General features: G+C 33.7%; 5 protein-coding genes across 5 annotated transcripts; 2 read left to right on the top strand and 3 right to left on the bottom strand.

Annotated features, from left to right (window-relative positions):
- Positions 1–9: 9 nt before the first annotated feature.
- LOC106124769 (uncharacterized) lies at positions 10–4,371 on the bottom strand. Its single transcript, XM_013321729.1, has 4 exons — positions 2,749–4,371; positions 1,388–2,585; positions 918–1,245; positions 10–656 (listed from the first exon to the last, which is right to left on the bottom strand). The coding sequence occupies exons 1-4, from the start codon at positions 4,220–4,222 to the stop codon at positions 363–365; spliced, it is 3,294 nt and encodes a 1,097-aa protein (XP_013177183.1). The 5' UTR covers positions 4,223–4,371; the 3' UTR covers positions 10–362.
- A 398-nt stretch (positions 4,372–4,769) lies between these two features.
- Positions 4,770–9,313, bottom strand: LOC106124947 (uncharacterized protein PF11_0207). The gene is given in 5 exon segments (NM_001312381.1): positions 4,770–5,832; positions 5,945–6,092; positions 6,331–6,416; positions 8,408–8,525; positions 9,267–9,313. Coding segments are annotated over 4 exon segments (1,155 nt in total). The 5' UTR covers positions 8,516–8,525; positions 9,267–9,313; the 3' UTR covers positions 4,770–5,019.
- A 5,795-nt stretch (positions 9,314–15,108) lies between these two features.
- Positions 15,109–16,490, top strand: LOC106124032 (uncharacterized). The gene is made up of 2 exons (XM_013320477.1): positions 15,109–15,393; positions 15,510–16,490. Exons 1-2 carry the CDS (start codon positions 15,251–15,253, stop codon positions 16,417–16,419), a joined length of 1,053 nt encoding a protein of 350 aa, XP_013175931.1. The 5' UTR covers positions 15,109–15,250; the 3' UTR covers positions 16,420–16,490.
- A 128-nt stretch (positions 16,491–16,618) lies between these two features.
- On the bottom strand, positions 16,619–18,006 carry LOC106124047 (uncharacterized). Its single transcript, XM_013320496.1, has 2 exons — positions 17,740–18,006; positions 16,619–17,574 (listed from the first exon to the last, which is right to left on the bottom strand). Coding segments are annotated over exons 1-2 (897 nt in total). The 5' UTR covers positions 17,742–18,006; the 3' UTR covers positions 16,619–16,679.
- Positions 18,007–18,531: 525 nt separating this feature from the next.
- On the top strand, positions 18,532–20,714 carry LOC106124928 (zinc finger protein 660). The gene has a single exon (XM_013321960.1). The coding sequence runs from the start codon at positions 18,664–18,666 to the stop codon at positions 20,257–20,259; it is 1,596 nt and encodes a 531-aa protein (XP_013177414.1). The 5' UTR covers positions 18,532–18,663; the 3' UTR covers positions 20,260–20,714.
- Positions 20,715–21,627: the final 913 nt, after the last annotated feature.

Raw genomic sequence — 21,627 nt, 5'->3', positions numbered from 1 at the left:
TGACAAACAATACTATAATTTTTAATGTTATAAAACATTTTCAACCGTGAAGTTTTCGTTTGAAAAGAAACACCAAAGTAGCAACTTTTTTTTCAACTCAACAACATGTTGAAACTCCAGCAGGAACAAAGAATAAAGCTAGTTTATTTTTCTTTTTATTTAAACTAAATAATTAAATTAAAAATATGTAAATAGCTTTAAATAAAGGCATAATGTACTGTGTGTAAGTTTATATTTATTATTTGAGTTATATTTTGGTCGCTATTACGTTTATTTAGTTGTAGTATTGTGAAAGTTGTGATACTATTAAAAAAAATAACAAAACAATTAAACTATGGTTTTTCTTGCACACAAAAAAATAATTAACTTTCCGGTTTTTTTATTGCTCTCAACAATCTCAAAACAAAGATGAAATCATCTCTTGTTCTCTCCACTTCTTCTCTGTGGTTCTTCACGAAGATTATAAAGTTATCTTCTAGGCCCTTCTTTGCACCATCTTCTATGACACCGAATAATTTAGAAGTAGCAAGATGTAGAAGTAAAGTGAGAGATATATCTCTCTCCACAGGTAACAGATACAAATGCTTTAAATCGTAAAACCAATTCTGCTTCTTATAATTAGTGATAGTTGCTATTTCCTTGACTGCTTCGTGAAGCTAAAATTTTATAAAACATGTATTAGTATTCAGTTTAATCATACCGCCTGCTTGGTATCTAAGTTAGTTTGTTACTTAATTACTTATAAAATAATTTGTTTGCTTATTTTTAAGATTGAAAACTCATCGTATTTTGAAGTAAAGAAACTGCATTCAATGTTTTGTGTGTGATTAATTTCATGTGACAATTCGTTTGTTCAATTTAAAAATAATTCGATGTTATTCGGTTCTGGTACCGTTAATTTAAAATTCGTCGAATACCTTATTTAAACTCGACTGTAGATCTAACAAGAAATTCTGGAATTCTATCAAAGCGGTTCCACTCATCGTCACACTCATTTCTTGAATCTCTTTTATATCTTCATATATTTTACGTAGCGTCTTCAGCGACTGGTCTGCGTCACCGCCCACTCCGTTACTGACGGCTCTCTGTGGAGACTTTACAATTTTGTCTTCTTTATTTTTACTTCTTTGGATATTATCTGCATCTTCTTTAATAAGTTTATTAGAAGTTTGAAATACAAATAAGATATATTTAATGAGTTCAAAATCTGAATAATGCAATTCTTCGTGTTCTTTTAAAGCTTCGCTGAAAAACAAATATATAAAAGAAATTAATCAAATAGATTAAAGGATTATTTCAAATTTCCATAACATTGGTTTTATCTATTAGTTATTTTTATAACTGCTTTGATATAAACTAAGAGTATAAATTCATGTACAATACTCACGTCAACAGCATTAACTTGTCGATGGCGGACTGTATGTCAACAGTGGTCGACAGCCAATGATACTGTTGCAGGCCCTTATTGTCCTGCTCTATCATATCCTTCATAACAGTCACGTAAGAATTTAAATACACCTCGAATTTGTCAGGCTCAGGCTTTTTAACGTTCCTAAATATAACATTAACGTTATTGCCATCCTTCACAGTTAGATCTATTTTCAATATATTATCCGGACTTAGAGGTATTTGTATACGTTTTTCTTTCGCAACTTTATATTTCGTATCTTTTACTTTTTCCAAAGTGCGTGTATTTTTTTGTTTACTTTCATCGACTGTTGTAATTCGTTTATGTGTATGTATTGGTTTATAATACGTCTCGTTGCTGTCACTCAAGGGTTGTTCTTCGGAATTCATTCTGCTAAAGTAATAATCTACTGCGATGTTTTTATCATCATGAGCCCCCCGACCCCCCGCCGCCTTGCCCCCCGGCAGGAAAATAAGAAAAGTGTCGTCAAGACCTCTCAATATTGGGTCAAAATTTTGTTTCCATTTTGTAAATTTAGTTTTTAATTGATAATTCTTGTTAATAACATTTGATAACTTTGGTTTTTTAACTTGTTTATACTTATGTAAATATAATGCGTTGCGCAGCGCTGTAATTTTATCTTTTATATTGTAGTGCTCTAAGCTTGCATCTGGATCGATAACGTCTTCCGATTTACTTTCTCGTAGTTGTTGCGAAACAAACGTATGAGGTGTTTCATGAACATCTTCGTCAACGATATCGTCATTAGTTCTTCCTACGTAATAGTCTAAATCTAGATAATCATTCGGATTAAAACTTATGTCTGAAAATCCACCTTTCCAAGCTGGTAATAAATTATTCTGGTAAGCTGCACTTCGGGGCTTAAAATTTACATTTTTACTATCGTAAAATTTCAAATTTCTATTATTTTGATTTTTCGCTTGTTTCTTTGTATAATCTGCTATGAAATTATGTTTGTTAAATTTTTTATATAGTACTTTATCATCGGTATTTATTTCAATGCTTTTATCATTTTCTCCATAATTGGGACCAAAATAATTATAACCTGTATAAAATGCATTGCTGGGGTCGTAATTGTAAACAGGTACGTAATGCGGTTCTTCCACTAATTTAGAATTTACTTGCTCTAACGGTACAAATGGAGAATTTTTGTTTGCTGCAAATAAGAGCAAAGTAATAAGTAAATTTATTATAAATTTTATTAATAGTAAAGATATTTTTAGGACATGAGATAAACTGAAAATTATATTTATTGTTATAATAATAAAATATCAATAACTAAATGAAAAAATAATATCTGGATATTGTATAATACTTACAAACTTCGAAAACCTGATAATGACTTTTGGAATTTTCTGTACTGGATGCCAAAACATTTGGACTTTTTAAGAAATATTTTGGGGTAAATGTATTCTCAAAATGTTCTGTATCTCCATTTCTTAACGACTGTTTCACATCACTAAGAGTATCTTTGCTGGTCCCGTTTCTTTGCACAATATTTTCGGTGGTAATTTTATAAGATGTGTTTTCATTTAAAATGTTACTTGTAGTTGTAACAATTTCATCGCTATCTTTATGTATTTTATCTGTGCTAGTACTGTTTACGAATTCATTCGCTTTTAGAATATTCTCGTCTTTCTCGGTTCCAGTCACACTTTCGTTTTTTGTATTTGTTTCACTTAAATTAACTTCACTTCTTAATATCGAACGTGGAGTAATATATTTTTGAGATATTTTTAAATTGTCATAATCTTCAGTAGGGCTTAAGTTTTCCTCATTGACTTTAGACGTAGTACTCATGGTTTTTTTAGTGTTTTTGATATCCAATATAAATGATTTACCATTAGAAATATCTAAAGTTTTCCCTGTAGAACCAGATTCCAAATTTTTACTTTTTCCTTTTATAATTATACCTTTCGGTGTTAAGTTTATTTCCGATTCTTTAGATTTTTCTTCGGGTTCAAATTCATCAATCAAAGTTCTAGGTACATCAGTGGTTGCCTCCATCTTAGTGTCCCCATAGTCCACGTCAGGTTTTCGCTTATCTTCAGAATTATGAACATCAACTATTTCTTTAGAGCTGTCTTCATTTTGAAATAGAAAATCTGATGTGTCATTATGATTTTCAAAAGCTTCAGGAATTTCATGTTTTACATTCGATCTCTTACTCAGTCCTTCAACTTTTATATTTTTCTCGACTGAATATTCGCTCACAGGCTCGTCAATATCAAAGACGTTTTTAGCCGTTACTGTATTATGTGAATTCTCTTCGTCATATATTAGAGGCACTGGTATATCTGTAAAGGTATCTTCTGAGTTTATCCTCCTGCTCTCAATTGATGTTTGTTTGACATCTTCATTGGTATCCTTTTTTATCCGTATGTTATTTTTAAGTACAGATAATTCTGTGTCTGATTTATCTTGACCGAGTACATTTTCTTTTTCTATATTTTTTCCTTTCGATTCACTGGCGTCATCATTTTCTATATCGTCACCTTTGCTTTGGCTGCCTAATCTCCGCTTGTGCTTGAATTTTTCAGTTTCTTCTTCCATTATTCTTTGAACGTAAGCATCATGTTCGTCCAGTCTTTCATCAGATATCTCTACACTGGTTCCATCGGCACGATTTCGACCTTTAATTTCTGCCAAAATCCTAAGAGCAATTCTGTTTAGAAATTCCTGTTTTTCCTCCTCGGGCAATAAATCTATATACTTTGCCTCGTCACTGTCAGTATCTTTAGATGTAATTATATAAACACAGGTGAAAAGTAAAAACAACACTTGTACATACATTGTATTGACTATAAATCAAGTCATGTTCATAAATTGGCGCGCATTCTCCATGCCAGCAGCCAGCGTCTGGACAAGTAATTGATTTAATTGAAATTCGTATTTCAGTTTGAAGTCAACCATATGAATTGTTATTAACTACATTGATAAGGCAACAACATTTATTTTCTAGATAGCAATGTATGCATGTTTGTTTGTTCGTTTGTCTACATACTTCAAAGTAGTTATATTTCCACTTAAATACATGTTGGACACAGGTTTAGTTTTATTATATCAACAAGGAAAAAAAACTTTGTTTTTCACTCATATCGTAGTTAATATTTGTAAACTTATAATAATTGAACCAAATATACAACAATTTAGTATTTTACTGATTTATTTACGAGTAGGTGTGTCAAACAGTACTTATAAACTTTATATTATTTTTTGTCAACTTGACTTTGCGTTGATGACTATACTTTTCGTTTCTACTCAAAATGTCTGTTTAAGCAGAAATAAATAACACGTTAGTCAGGAGTTGTATTTTTTATTTTCGACTTTCTTTTGTTTAATGCCTATTTACAAGCTTACGTTTCTAATACTATGCACATTTTCTTTAAGGTCTCGAGGAATTCCTTATTCAGTGATAGAAATGATATCTTACTGTGGTTTTTAAAATTATACGACAGATGTCAACAATGTAAAAAAAAATCAGGCACGACATCTTGCGGAAGAAATCGGGGAAATTTCTTCTGCAAAATAAACTAACCACAGAAGATATAATTCACACTTAATTTCTATATAACAATTTTGCGGTTTTATCACAATGTAGGTCTAAACCTTAACGACCCTCGATACATTTTCCGGCCAGTCCTTTTCAAACTTCTTTCCGCTACTATTCTAGAATTATCAAGTTCTGTTACAGTCGCCTCCTCGTCTTCTTTATTTACTTCTTCAACAGAAGGCACGACTTCTTCTACCACCACAGGCATCACAGGCTCAGCCTGCATCTCTTCTATTTTCTTCAGTATGACATGAGGTAGCGCAACTGATCCTTCATTTATATCAAACTCCATGCTGTCGTAGTTCGCATCATTATTCACGAATCCTTCGTTTCTGTATTGTACAATGTCTTTTATATTATCTTTTATTACCTGCATCTTTTCTTTATATTCACTGTCCTTAATATCATCAGTTATCTTTCCTATTTCCTTTTCTATTCCTTTTATTTCTTCTTTAAGATCGTGGACGTTTTGATTCACTGTACTGAAATCTTTATTTACTGTTTGTAGCGTGTTGTAATTGTTATTTTTTACTTCTTCTTTTAACGTGTCCATAAAACTGTTATCGTATTCCTTGATTACTTCCCTTACTGTTTTCGTATTTGGTACAACGTCGTTAAAAAGTGTTCCAACAATCAAATTTTGCTTTTTTCTGTTTGCTTGATTCCATCTTTGTGGTGACGAAGATACGGACTCAGTATTCGGTGCAGGGTTGCTCATCGGGATATTTTCTTCGGGTTTTGTTTGTTCCTTACTGTCATTCACTTTACCGAACTCCATATTGACGTCGTAATACATCGGGGACTCCTCGCAGGAGATAGCATCACGTGGTCTCGTGCACGTTAGTACTTCCTGTAAATTAAACGAATAATCTCATCAATTTGTGTATTGCAGAGTACACTTAAACCATGTCACAACAAATGGTATGCACTTCATATTTATAATGTTGGATATCATGTCTTACTTGATTGAAGACAGTTTCAGCTGGACAAATGAAGCTCCAGCGGAAGGTGACGTTCCTGCCGGTGACGGCTTGCGAGGGCAGGCACACGTGGAACACTTGGCACTCGTTGTCCACGTCCGCGTAGTAACCGTACGTGCGGTTCTCGCAGCTTGAACAAACATGTAACATATTTATTGATGTGAACTAAGGATATTGACAAATCAACCAAGAAGACGTGCACTTATTTGCTTACTCTCGAATGAAATATTTGAAAACTAGAGACAAATAAGAAAGTCATGCTCGTACCATATTAAAACAGGGAAGAAGTAGCTACAATGCAGAGAGATCTGTAAGTTTGTTCTAGCGATAGAAAAGTGAGAGACTGTTAAATTGATTGTAAAGATTACCTGAATGTGTCAGTAATGTTTTCACGAATGGAAGTCGCGTTTGAAGGAAGGTTCAGCGTGTCCGCCTTCGTCTGGTTCACCATCTCCTGTAACAATAGATTTTCTTTTACTTTAAATTATTACCAATGACTCTTTAGTTTTAAAAGTTTAGTTTTTATTTTATTTATTTAAATTATTTCAAAAACAAGAATAATATTAACACTGCTAAAAACTTAAAATCAATAAGATACATGATAAGGTAAATAGGAAGATTGTTATTTAAGAGAAGCTGAATTCTGCAGGAAACAATGCCATTTCGGAAAAGCGTATAAACTGTGACAAAAATAATGATAAAGCAAGAAAAAGTTTCATTAAACTCGATGTTTGTATATATAACAAACATACAAACAGTAATTTTTATTCATATAGAACTATTTAAATAGATAACTATTTGATTATTTTTAAAATTTATTTATAATCTCATACAATTTATCTTTAATAAAAAGAATTATGTTAATCTGAAATGGTGACACTTGTACAATATGCATATATTAGTAAATAGATAAATAACTCTCAAGTCCCGACCACTCAGACTCCGGATACATATTAATGCGCTAAAGCGGATTTAAAAGTAAAACAATACTTTTAAAAGTAAAGGACGCCCTGTCAGCCAGGTGACAGCCGGCCGTATACAAGACACAATCTTGACTTATTTAAACGTGTCATCATGTCCCCGTTTATATATTTAATATTTATATATCATTTATATGCAGCTGTGAAAGATAATTGCTTAGATTTACGAAGTACAACTGTTATATTAAGATTGATTTAGACTTTGTGTGAAACCATTTTTAAGGTTCCGCACCTCGAAAAGAAAAGCAGACTGTCATCACATCACTTCGCTGTCCTTCCGTTTGTCTGTCAAGAACCATTTTTGAGTCATCATCGTCATTGTTGAAAAATTTTAAATATCTATCTCCATCCAATCAATCTCAATCAAAACAATTCTGATTAAGAAGATTAGAGAGGATTAGAGAGTTCCAGTTCTAGACTCTAGATTGTACAGTGTTTAAAAAGCCAATAATTTATTTTAAAACAAAAAACTAAAATAACTGGTATTTTCAAGGCAAGATCAAAGTAGTAGCTATATGATAAAATGGATAAGAATCTATGTCACATTTTGTACGAGCTGATGCAAGGTGCGAGTGACAGTTTCGTTTGAGTTGCAAAGCGCGTTCAGAGATGTATATCGCAGATTCAATCTAAGGATGTTTGATACATTCCATGTATTTTAATTATTTCCTGCAATCTTTCAATTTTATTTTCAATCAAATGTCATTATGAACTGCATCACTGAGTGATCCATTCGTTTCATCATTTGCATACAATTAATGTATCTGTTTTATCGAATGATATTTCATTTGACACTGTACTTTTTTTCATAACAGAAGGTCGCAAACGAGCAGCGGCAACACCGATTTGTTTTTATTTATACATAGATACTATAATATTTTAATTATATTTTTTTCTATTTTTATTAAATCAGATGTTAAAAGATTGACAACCGAGAATGTCTAATTTATTGTAATCTCAAAGAACATAATTATTAATATGTTTAACATTACAATGCAATAACATAACTAATTCAACAATGCACGGTAACAGAGGGACGGTCGCACGTGTCGTGTTATCACATTCCTAAAATGTCATTGTTCACAATTTTATTTTGGGGCCGCACCTCCGTGCCTTCGTCAATCGTCAATACGCGTAACTACTGCAAAAACACTTCTCCATACTTAACGACAAACAGTTTATTTAAAAATCCAACCTTAAGATGTTTCTAATCTTACAAACTCGCTAAAATAAGCCAAAAAATAATTTAACTTTTTCCTACTTCTTTACTTCTTATCACAAAAATTCGGAATATTACTGGCAACTGTCATTATTAGCAACTGGCAATTTATTTCTCTTCATAAGACACCGCTTCCATAAAAAGGGTAAAACCCAAATTGTTCGGGTGCTTTGGGCGCCGTAATGAGCAACGCTATTGTATTTAATATACTATATATACTTGCAATTTGGCATATAAGCAACATACCCTCAGCATCTTGACGAGCAGTCCGCTCTGTAGCTCCAGCTCTACATCGTCTGCTAGCACGACAGCCGTGGCCGCGAACGCCACCGCACACCACAACAACGTCCTCATCGTCCACCTGCTAGTTGACGGAGGGGACCGAAGAATAATTTCATATCTTAGCTCTTACATTTAATGTAAATGCGAATATTGAGATGTATGGATAACAGGTATCACACTTTAAACGGATCTGGATGTTTGCCGCAGAGATACATTACTGATATTTCCAAGAGTAGCAAGAGTTACAGAATTATTCTATTTGTTTAAAATAACCGAAACATAGCGTGTATCGAACGACAGCAGCACAATAATAACAAAATTATCCAATAAATTGTTATGTTCATACGAGCTGTTGCCCGCGACTCCGTCTGCGAAGAATTAAAAGAAACGTAACACACATCCATCTATCCAAACATTCGCATTTGTAATATTAGTAAGATATGTATTTTAACTTAAAGTTAATGAAAAATAAAAGCTTTACAGATTCTTTTACCACTACCACTACTTTCACATACCTCACATTCCCGACACATTTTCTTAATACGTTGTTAATTGTTCGTAAACATATACCTACTTATATTAATAAGATATATTTGTAGAACATTAATTTATATAGATTAATAAAGTAAATATTTTTACTACAACTAATATATTATAATTAATGTAATAGTTGGCGTAATAGTTTATATTGATTAATATTTCCGTTATAAAAATTAATAAAAATATTATGTGTGCCATTTTCCTACCAGAAGTTGAAAATACAAATAATAAAGATCAAAACGAAATTATTATAAAACTATTTTGGATTAAAATAAAAACTTACATATCTCAGCGATGAAAAAATATAAATGTAAAGCAATGCAAGGACACTGGCAACACTTGAGGAACTACCACAACCACGTTCACCGGACAGCGAGGGCGTTCGCAAAAAACGTAGGAATGTGAAAATTTTCATTGTATTTCGCTCTTTTATAAACGATAGCCGGGACCATCCGCCGCGCCGGGCTCGCGGAATCCGCAATGAGGGCCCCGTAGCGTCTGCAAAATAATACTATTTGTTTTTCAACATTTTGTAATTATAGCATTACTCGTTAACATGCTTTCGTTATAAATTTTATATTTGAATGGTCGCCATCTGTAACAAATAACAGTTTTTTGTGTTATAAGGTAGCACATGGATTTGCCAAAATAGCAAAGTAACATCTAACAATAACATCCGCGCACGGAAACAGAATATTTTCCATATTTTTATAGAATATTTTTCCTTCTCATTCTTTCTTTATTTACACACATTATTAATGTTTCTCTGTATTTATGATGTTCTGTAAACCTTTCTTTGGATTGTGACTAAACTTTCACAGTGTGATCTGTGGACGATCAGTTTTTGTACGAAATAATAATGAAATACGTATTGTATAATTTTAATAGAATGAATGTTGTGCTGACGGTACCGCGGTTCTCTGGCGGGCCGCGAGGGATGTGACACGAAATACAAATGTGCTTAAATTCTATCGCGGCAACAACCTTGACTCTCCGGTTGTCCCGCCTTGCCCCCCCCCCCTCTCGCGTCCCCAAACACCCACCAGCGCCCCCTAGCACCACTCCAGCAGCCAAAGCAAGCGCAAATTCACCACCGGGCACTTGAATCACCGATAACTTCATAGATACTATGACTACAATGAAAGTGCACACTTATGTATGCACTTTATAGGTGTGTATTAAAAAGTATTGCTAAGTTATGGCCGAAATCGATATTCGATCTCAAACCAATTTAGCTTATCCGCGCTATTTTTAATTAACATACATAGTTAATCCATTTATTCAAATTTTATAACATGATATATTGTGTAGAGGGCTATAAATTAATCGAAAATAGGCTGTTATCATTTTATCATCGGTGTAAAGAGGCAAACGAGCAGCAAATTGCCTAATGTTAATTGATATTACGCCAAGGACATGCGCAACACTAGTCATTAGAGGAACCTCAAATACTTAGCTTGACTTTTAACGAAAGTGTATACTATTTTCTTGAGGGACATCTCATGTTTGCTTTGCACTTATCATAAAATAAGCTTATTCGTTATATAGATTTTAACAGTGTACCGCTATATTTTGGCCATACCTTGTTGGTAAATCTTAGGACTAACATAAGTTCATGCTTTTACAGTAACATATAGCAGTTACTCGTATTTATCTTGATGGACTTCAGATCGCGATAAAGACATAAAATCCATATCAAACACGCCTCAAATTACTGTTATAACTGTAGACAGTTTAACAACACTTGTGTTCTAAATTATTTTCTTGAATTTTATTTATTACTTTATATTATACTTGTCCTTTACTTTTTTAATTCAGTTACAGTTATTATTTGAGTAACTAATTGACATGAAAACAGTTTTTATGGTTATTCTACATATCACATATTTTACATATAGTCTATAAACAAGAAATATGTCATTTTTAATTTTAGTATTAGATTTGAATAAACAGAGCAAGTTAAAAAAAAACCCCTTTGAAAAATCACACATTTCATTCAAAAATAAGTAGATTTTCTTTTATAACTCATTGTGATTCAACTATTATACTAAAAAGAAAAAAAAAGCCGTTTATGTTTTATGCGTCATACATACATTTATCCTCGTTCGAGCCAAATTTTATAACCACCAATAAATCCCAAAAAGCCGGATAATCTCAGTAACAGTAGTAAGGTCGCTAACTGTAGCGCCGTTGTCCACAAGACACAAACATGAGCGGAATTCTTAAATATATCAACTTTTGATGCCCTGCCGATTTATTGTGCGGTTTTATGACTCGCCGATAATAACAATTTCGAGGCGCCCGTATATATTTCGCAACAAGTCTAATCGAATAATAAGAAATGCTATTTATATTGTTTATAGTTTTCATAATTCATCAAAAACATCTTTATTAATTATAATATTTCTAACCTCAATAATGTAAGTTAGATGTAATCGTCAGACTCCACTGTCGATATCTCAGAACAAAAATATGTTTGGATTTTTCAAAGATAATGTGATCATATGTTTTTATATAAATAAACGCTAAGTTTAACAAAATTAAAACTGGTTATTCTTCAAATAATTTAATTTCGTTTGAAACTAAAGGAGATTAAATTAAAATACCAAGACATTAATTATTACTTCAAAATCTTTTATAATGTTATAATCATAGTCAACGCACAAGCTTTAAGAGAAATCTTTAGAGAATGAACTTTTTTAATAAATATTGAAACCTAAACCCCGACACGACGACGCGACGACACGACGACACGACAATAAAGGTAAAGGCATCATGGCTACAATCAGAGGTTATCATTGGAGCAGATCGTATGAGAGACGCAGAGACGCGGCACCGCTACGTTTGACTACATCCAGTCCCCCAGACATGACTACGAGACAATTATCAAAAACAGATCGCTCTTTCTCTAGCCGTGATAATCTAGCATTAGAGTAGGTATATTTTATTTGTGTGGAATAGAATCGGCCTAAAACTTTGCAACTGCATCGTGTTGTATTATTTCAGCGAGTGCTTTGACTGGATAGAAATTATTTCGCAAGTGATTGAAATATTTTCCAAATATGTCAATTTTACATATAAATTTTGACCACAGAGGATTTATTTGTGACTGGAATGACGCAAACCAAATCTACACGAAAACATCGAAGTCAATGGCTCGTTAACCCGCACCCCGCACCCCGCACACGTCACCCCGCACCCGTCCCAATGGAACTTGTGGAATTTTTAATAAGCTCATTTGAAATATTTGTAATGGTATCAGCAGTCAGAGCACGCGCCCAAATAGTTTGAAGGTATTATATGGAGGATGTCTGGGATTCGCACGGGGTCAACAACCTCGGCGGCTATACCTACGGGAATTTATGATGATCGGCCACTGATCACTCAGTCACGTCTCTCCTCGGCTAACTGTGTCATCAATGACAGCTGCACCACAACGGTATTGTCGTAAGCCCTAATCGTAGGTCAGTCTCTCTTTGTGGGCCTTTGCCCATGAATTGAAAATAAATGAATGTTTTTTCTGAGAAACATAAGAAATTCTTTCAATCGTTTCAGGGAAATTCACCCTGTATGTGAAAGCGTTCGTGTTGAACTACCGATAGCGCAAACATACTGTGTTGCAGCAAAACTAAAATCTAGTCAAACTTAAAACGGTCACATTAAACCTTGACCTGAGTAAAAAGTGAACATCGGCCAGAGAACACCGAATAGAGCTATAGGTAAAGTATGTGCGGCGGCGCAGCGCAGCTGTCAAAGGCGAGCTCCAAAATTATTAAAGTTATGTAAAAGTAGTGTTTACGGAGGTCGTTGGCACAACTCTCATGCCTTTCGTATGCCAGATGTGTCCGCCGATTGCTATTCCGCATGAATCTAAATATGCATTTATCGCACTTTGTAGTAATAAATAGATTTAACTATAAATGCCTTCAGCTCGCTTGGCAGTTGCCCTTTACGACACAAAATAACCGCTGCATATTTATAATAGGAGTGTCGTTTCGGGAATCGAGCGCACTTCTCAATCTCAGGAAATCAAAAAAAGGAGAACAAAATAATCCGATGAGTAAGTTAGTCGCATAAAATGAATGAATTGATAGTGTTCAACTTTAGCTTTCTATCTTGACATTAAATCATCACTGGACGTGAATGTGGTCGAATAGATAAATGCGGGTAATGATTGCGATAGCAGAGTCTTCTTTAACATATTGTATGTATGTTCAGGTGTCGCAGTCTGGTGTCTATAAAAGTGTTACATATTTTGGTATTATGTTCGCTTCTATAGCAAATAAAAATTCTCAGATATTTTTCGTAGCACTAACGAAGACAATTTAAGTAATGTCTTTGCGCCGCACAAATCTGGACACATTTGAAATTTATTATCATTATCCGAGGCCAATTGAGCATTCCGATTCGAAGAAGACGGGTCGATTAACCTTAGCCGCATCGCTCGATGTTTAATAAAGTGATTTGAAAAACAGTCGAAACCATTTTATTAGGCAGGAGCCGTGCTTTTTGTTAAAAACTAAAAGTATGACGCTTTTATTTTACACCTTTATAAGATAAATACTATTTCCACGAGAGAACGGCCACTAATATTTTATTGGATTCGGTGTATTCCAGCATCATCAGCCTGCCCTTTTCTCAATGGATAATCTGTGAATCCCTAGCTAATACTTTTTTCAACTTCTGTACTTTGATCTTCATTATGGGCTCGGCTTGGTCCTCCGTGATCCCCAGTAGATCCAGCTGGACCACTTTAAAAATCCCCGATTTAAAATTTAATTATCACATGTGTAATGTGCTTTGCGTGCCGACATGTCCACTAGTTTTGATGTGCAACAACACAAACTTCTGATATCTCGTACTTATTAAACATACACATACATACATTGTACAATACATAGGTACATGTATGACATCCGTATACTCTAATGTAGACATTTAAGATAACATCTAAGCAATAGTTAGCAGACAAAGTGAAGCCGCGTCCGCATATGTACCGTGATTTATTTGATTGGTGTCCATCGGCCCAGCGTGCAATCGCGTCGGCCGATACTTCGAAAACAGCTCACGTATTGGCTTTTGAAAAACATCTGGAAGATTTAAATTTGTACCGATACTAGGAAATTTATTAGCGCTGCAATAAAGTTATGCTTGCACGTGAGTACTTTTCTGAATGCCCGCTGCCACTGCTAACTGCTAAAATGTTCCACACCGCCTCGCCGCCTCCCGCCAGCCGAGGAATGTAACAAACAAAATATTACTTGGCGCTTGCTAGATCTATAGGTGTGTTATTCTACTTAAACAAAATATCCATTTTGCATATTGTTGTCTGTTGTGGGAAAAGATTGTGCGGGATGTATATGACTTATTATACATATGTATTCGAATGATATCTTGCATATGTTTTAGTTTACTTTAGGTCTCAGATATCTTACGAATATTATAAATGCGAATATTTGGATGGATGGATGGATGGATGTTTGCTAGAGGTATCTCTAGAATGGCTGCATGGATCTCGATGTCATTTGGCATAGATGTAGTGCAGAACATGTAAGCCTGTAAGAACAAATAGGCTACTTATTAAGTTTTTTCTTAAATCCGCGCGGAAGGAGCCGTGAGCGATGGCTAGTATAACCAATAGATATACGGTTGCAGGTCACATAGATTTGAACCATTAAGCTACGGCTTAACAACTAAGTTAGCAACTCATCATACCCGAGTCGGATCAGATAAAGAGCCTCAAGCAGCCTGGTAACTCGCAGTTCTCAGCTCAAAACACAAATCATAACTCATGCAGATACAAAATAATTTGAGCTGCGCGCCGGTTCACTGATCAGCTTTACGCATCAGCTGATCATGAAGTTATTAATTTTAGATGAGTAAACTATAACTATTCACGACATAGATAGAGAGTCCCATACATGTTTGAAGTTATCACATTACGTTATTTGTCTGTATAGGATTAATATATTTTCAGAAAGAATAGAATAAGCAAACGCGAAAGCAGCGCCTCCCTTACCGGATTTGATAAGCTTGTCGCACTATCGACGAATCAACATGGTAACATTTAAGAGTTGCTGCCACTGCGCACTGCCTCATAAGTCAAATATTTGACGTTGTCAAAATGACATTGTTGTTTCTGGTTATATTTTGTTTTTGTAGTTCAACAAGATTTTAAGATTCTCTTCCTTGTCGAACTCTATCATTGTGAGATACCCAATCCTAATCCCATTCCACTTTTCCTAGCGTCAATACATTAATTGTTCTATGTATTTTTGTAATACTTCATATTCGTTGTTCAGTTGGACGAGTTTCATAGTTTTATTACTTTATTTATTTATAGTAATATACACTATGCCATTCGGCTTAAAGAAACAATTTTTGATAAATATAATACCGGATGAAACAAGGTACGATAATATACTACAGTGTAATGTTGTAAATCACAAATGTTACTGTTACAGACTTGTCTGTATGTTTCATATAATATTAACTAGTATTAATTGGTTCTCTTCTATATTTACAGTTGGGATGTGTACAAGTTGATCAGTACTGAGGACACTCTAAACCTAAAGATAACCATTCAAAGTGGTAGAGGACTTGATAGTATTACCAAGCTGTCCAGCAAATACACCATCAATAATGCAGTATACTTTCAGATGAGGATGGATACCGGCCTTTCCTCTAGTTGTCCTTCTATTGTTACACCTGAGTCTACAAATTACTGTAGCTACGACACATATTCATTATTTTGCAGCTTTGAGAACATTGAAGGCAGTGAAAAGACCTATATGGCTGATGTGTCAATAAAGTCATTTGTACTGAATACTAAAAAAACATTTTATATACACGATAAAATATGGAGATTACTTGTTAAACCCACCACATCAAATTTTACTACCTTGTTTGATATAACTGTCACCTTGAGTTTAATGGATCAAATTATAAGACCATTTGCTCCGCTCTATAAAGACTCAAAATCTACTAATTTAAGACTTATTGGCAAAGACGGGACTGTTGAAGTGCACTCTATGATTTTAATTGCATATAGTTCAGTCTTCAACAAGAAAATATGTAAAAAAGCTGAGGAATCATCTCGTCTTTATGAGCTAGCCCTGCCGCATGTAAAACAATCAACTTTACAGCATTTAAAAGATTACATTTACTTGAACAATATACCAGAGTCCCCACTGTCAAGTTTAACAGACCTCATAGTCTTTGCTTCTGAGTATAATATGAAAGAATTGGGTCAGATGTGCACTCAGAAGTTGGCTACAATTGCAGCTGCTGAAAATTTTTGTGACTTGACATATTTTGCGCTGAACAATGGTATGACAGAGACCTTTCTTGACATTTTAGAACTAATTGAATGTGGCAAAATCAAAACTGAAGATATTAAGCAATGTATTCGTACGGAGAATTCAACTGGCACATAAAATGTAAACAAAACATTCTCTAAACTATGTAAAATAAACTTAATTATTTTGTAAGATTAAATAAGCTTTGATTGTATACTAAAATGTTTGTTTTTCTTCACATCGTTTTCCAATTAAAAGGTGATTAGTTTCAAAATGTTTCTCAAATTTAAAAGGAATCTATAATTCAAATAACCAGTACTTTACTCAATGATATAATTATTATAGATATAGAACAATGTGCAGAGATGTTCTTTATAAAACTTAACACACAGCATTCATTAAACATTAGAAAGCTTTAAACTATTTCTAATGTCAATTACTTTAATTTTACCCTTTTGAATATATTCTAAAACATTCAAATATAGATCATGTATCTTATGTTGTTGAGCAAATTCAGTTATGCGGTACACATTGGTAGCAGTCAGAGAGGCCATTATCTGGCCGATGCACTTGCGCTCTAACTCAGCCATTGTTGCTCTGGACGCCAAAAGCAACAACTGCTCTATGTCTTCTTGCGGCAAAACATACAAGTAAATGTAGGATTTAAAGTCTTGCAAAGTTTTCTCTTTTACTCCACTGTATTCAATAGTATTATCCTTGATAGATTTTTCTTGTATCATCTTCATGATGCTGGGGCTCTGAGCGGCCAGCACTGCCCCATGTACCTTCACCTCTGACCCTGCCTCACCAACCAGTTTGAAGTCCATCAGCTCTATATCTTCATACAATGCTTTAAATGGATTTTCACTTTTAATTATTCTCGTTGTGAAAATAATATTGAAGCTCAATTTTGTAGATGTTGTCTCATGGACCAAGAACCAAGAATCATTGTCAGTACAAAATGCCTTATCCAATAGACCTAAACCTATACTATTGCAAATAATTGAATACATTGTTTCATCATTAGTGTTAGTTTTCACAAATTTAAATAGTAGTAGAATGTTTGCCTCGTAAAATTCAACTTGTTTTTGTGGAGCAAATACATTTTGATATGGATATTGTTGTGTTTGTTTTAGTATGTCTCTCGTCTTTGTCTGTAACACTTTTAAACAAATTTTTAATGATGAATTTATATCATGTTCAGTCTTTGTAGAAGTACTCTTTGCATTGTTCTCTATTTCAACTTTTAACTCTAGCCAATTGTCACGTTTATTCACTTCTGTTACATTTAACCTGAAAACAAATAAAATATAATTACTTTGTATGCTAGAAACATTTTTTGTTAATCAATGAAATAAACAACAAAATACAAAGTGTCTCAAGTTATATTTTTATTCTGGAATTCTAAACATTAATATTTTATTTTCATTCGCGTAATAAATTATTTTTAAAACTTACATGTTTTCAGTCTTAGGACTTAGGAGAAATATAGATATACTAAAGTTTAAACCTCAACTGCAAATAAGATTTAAAATATTGTGCCTTTAATTAAGGCAAATAAGCGATCCAGATACAGTTGTATTGTATCGATACTTTAAATCGTAATCATAGATATAATATGTTATTTAATTATTACGATGGAGCCCTAAGAATCGATTTATATGGATCGTTTTTTAACAATATCTATTATTATGTTCCGCCAAATCTGCCATCATTGCTCAAAGAGTAAAGTCCTCTCTGTCCATAGAGTATATCTTACCCATTTATTTCGACTTACTGGTGTTGCCGCATGATTTCCGTTTTGCCACTGCATCTAAATACTGACTCACTAACAATATTATCGTTGTGGTCTATTTTAGTTTGACAACTGCCGCCTGTGAAGTATCGAATTAATTTTGAATGACGATTAATGTTGTACTTAATAGACGGTTGTCATAATATCGAACGCACGCACTTAAAATAAAAGAAATCTTTTCGTTTGGTAAACCCCCCTTTGATAATCCTTTGTCTTCCGAAGAAAGCAGTACGAGTCTGTTCACATAAATATTTTAAGTTATAGTTTGTTTAACTCTATAAGTTTTATACGAATTGAATACTAATAGTAATCGATCAGATCCACCGTGGTCGTGTATCGATTCACTGGTGGGTAAACTGACGTATCGATAAAAAAATCGAACAGATGGTATCGACCACCAAAGTATTGGATTGGATCGTGCATCCCTAATTTTGACTTATTTTTATTTTCAAATGTCAAATTAAGATATGGTTTTGTATGTTGTTGATTTACAAATTGATATTTTGATATCTCAATACAATCTTTTAGAGTTTTGATTAGTAAAGTATGCGAAGAAAAGCGTAAAGAAATAAACTTCATATAGTAAAATGAACAAAGTTGATAAATACTGTCGGTTGTGCGCCGAACCAACTGAACATTTAATATATGCTGATGAAGAAGCAGCTTTTAATTCAAAGATTGCCAAGAAGATGCTGTGGATAAATATCGACGTTACTCCATCAAATAAACTTCCTAAAAGTATATGCTATTCTTGTTTTGATCAATTAGAACGGACTTGGATTTTTCTCAAGAATGTCCGAGAGGCGCAGGAAAAATTGAATCAATTATTTTCTACGAACAATGAACATAAAGTTAAATCAGGAAAGCAGTCATCCGATGTGGCCAACCCTGTCGATATGAACTGGGATGATTTTCAGGATGTTAAAGTTGATATAAAAGATGAAGACATTATGACTGTGATCACTACAAATAAATTTATTGACGGTCTAGAGAATTTAAAAACGGAACAGTGCCCTGAAAATGACCAGGATTTTCTGATTGAAGATAATGGGTTCAGCAGTAGCACCGACAGTGAGCAGCCCTCTGATGTCACAGTCAAAAAGAAACGAAATAAGAAGAAAGTGTCTGAACATAACGAGGACAAAGACAAAACTTTATATATAGAACCTGTTGACATAGACAAGCTGGATGTGACATGGGAGGAGGAGGCGTGCCGCTGTGGACACTGTGACGCCCAGTGCAAAAACATCTCATTGTTAAGGTTACATTCCCAACATATACATAATAGTTGTTGCGTTTTTAAATGTATGAGCTGTGGTAAAGTTGTTTCTAATTACAAATCATTTGTAAAACATGTACGACTGCACAAGCCAATGTTGAATTATTGCTGCGAATTCTGTGACCAAAAGTTTACAATGACAAAATTTATTAAAAGACATAAACATGTTGAGCATGGCGGTGTAAACTTAACTTCTTGTAGAAAATGTGGCACAGTGTTTGACACAGTGGAGCAGTTGCATGACCACTTGGCAAAATATAATAAAAGCATTAAGAAAATTTTAAGGAAAGCAGTTGACAATGCGGAGGAGCAAGAGTTGAAGTGCAACTATTGCCACAAAGAATTCAAAAAGCGGACCAATTTGAATCAGCACAAACTGGTGCACACGGATCGCAGCAGAGACTTCTCCTGCCACATCTGCGGCAAAATGTTCTTCATGAAGGGTACTTTGAGCACCCACATACTGACGCACGAAAACGTCAAACCTTACAAGTGTGAATTTTGTCCGATGGCATTTAAAGCAAAAGGAAACCTTCAGTCCCACATTACATTGCATTCGGGAACAAAACCATTTGTTTGTGAACAGTGCGGGAAGAGCTTTAGAGTGAAGAGACATCTGAAATCACATTCCATAATCCATACAGACCTAATGCCATACAAATGTCAATATTGTGATAAAACTTTTAGATTCAAAACCCGTCTCAACTTACACCTGAGGCAACACACTGGTGCCAAGCCGTACAATTGTGTTCAATGTCAGAGAGACTTCACAAATGGTTCTAACTATAAGAAGCACATGAAACGTAGGCATAACATTGACACATCATCAATATGGAAAAAGTATATCAGTATCGGGAACGTAGCTGTGGAAGAAAGCAAGGATACTGATGATGCCAAGACGTAAATCTATTTATGAAGTTACAATTCAATTATTTCGTATACAATGTGCAGAATACAAGACTAATTGATTACAAGCTACCTCCAACATTCCTCCACTCGGCACTGGACACATGTTGTCATACCTTAGAGGATCTAGATCATCTTTCTCAATTAAGTCCTAAAAATAAGCCCGTATAATTTGTACGATTTCAATATACATTAAATCAACGCAAAGATACAAATAGAGGTCAAGTGAAGGACTTGAATTATACAATTTAACATTTTTTTTTAAGTAAAATACATTTATAAAGACCGAGGCAAGATATTTTAGAATGTAACATTCTGTGAATTGTTATAATGGTGAATGCTAAAGGAGATGATACTCTTTGTGTTGTGTAAAATGAAATAGTTGAGATATGTAAGTGTAAGTAATAGTTATAGCAATATATAGTTAAATAAGACTTCATTAAATACAATTTCATGTATTATATATTTTTGTCAGTTATAATTTAATTGTCAGTTAATTTTAAATTAATTATTTGAAAATTGAATGTATTATTGTTTACTTTTAAATAATTGATTAAGGCCTGTATATAAAATTATATTTGAATAAGTTCACGATGTTTTGTGAGCAATACAATTTTCTTACATAATAAAATATATTTTTGTACATATGATGGTTGCTTTTATATATTTCTTATTTCACTTTAGGTGGCTTATATGCAATGGTAATTATAATCTCTGCCCACCATTGTTCAACATATCGAAAAAAATCGTAAACAAAACGTATCTTAGGAGTCCAAGATTGTATTATTATACTTTCTAACAATAATAAAAATGTCTAGATTCATAAAATTTCAATATTACCGTGGGTTTCCATTGTCGGAATACATGACTTCATACTGTACAGTCAGCTGCATAAATAAATATACATTTACAAAAGTAAACACCTCTATAAGTCTACGGTTTAAAAAATACGCATGCACGTATCCATTCGTATGCTTCCGACCGATCATGTTATTGACGAATACTTGTTGACTTATTTTTAAAACGGAACGCCTGAACTGAACGTTTACTTATTTATGCAGCTGACTGTATAAATATATAGGATTCACGATATCGATTCAAAAAAACTAATCGATCCGTCAACCACTCCATGATGACATGTGACAAGACTTGTCACATTTCCTATGTCAAAAAAGTGTAAAAATGGTATGTAAACAAACAAACAAATATTTGAAATAATTTTATAGCCGGAAATTTTAAAACTGCATACTAGGCTTGATATAGCTCACCTAGGTATATAGTTTTCAGCCAGAACTAGATAGAGTAAAGAGACATCTATAGCCCAAGAGCTAGTCTTTTTTTAGGTATGTTTCTCTTAATGTTATAG

Source organism: Papilio xuthus, unplaced genomic scaffold, assembly GCF_000836235.2.
Source record: "Papilio xuthus unplaced genomic scaffold, Pxut_1.1 DF825946.1, whole genome shotgun sequence".
NCBI lineage: Eukaryota > Metazoa > Arthropoda > Insecta > Lepidoptera > Papilionidae > Papilio > Papilio xuthus.
The sequence above is the reverse complement of the archived record's forward strand: the minus strand, read 5'-3'. Positions and strand labels throughout refer to the sequence as shown.

What these genes read in the sequence shown, in the direction of transcription:
- LOC106124769 (XM_013321729.1), bottom strand. Translation starts at nt 4,222, where the DNA reads ATGTATGTACAAGTGTTGTTTTTACTTTTCACCTGTGTTTATATAATT. An exon ending in GACAAGTTAATGCTGTTGAC is followed by an intron (nt 1,246 to 1,387) that starts GTGAGTATTGTA and finishes TTTGTTTTTCAG; the next exon opens with CGAAGCTTTAAAAGAACACG. An exon ending in TACAGTCGAGTTTAAATAAG is followed by an intron (nt 657 to 917) that starts GTATTCGACGAA and finishes ATAAAATTTTAG; the next exon opens with CTTCACGAAGCAGTCAAGGA.
- LOC106124032 (XM_013320477.1), top strand. Translation starts at nt 15,251, where the DNA reads ATGTATTTTTGTAATACTTCATATTCGTTGTTCAGTTGGACGAGTTTC. An exon ending in ATAATACCGGATGAAACAAG is followed by an intron (nt 15,394 to 15,509) that starts GTACGATAATAT and finishes CTATATTTACAG; the next exon opens with TTGGGATGTGTACAAGTTGA.
- LOC106124928 (XM_013321960.1), top strand. Translation starts at nt 18,664, where the DNA reads ATGAACAAAGTTGATAAATACTGTCGGTTGTGCGCCGAACCAACTGAA.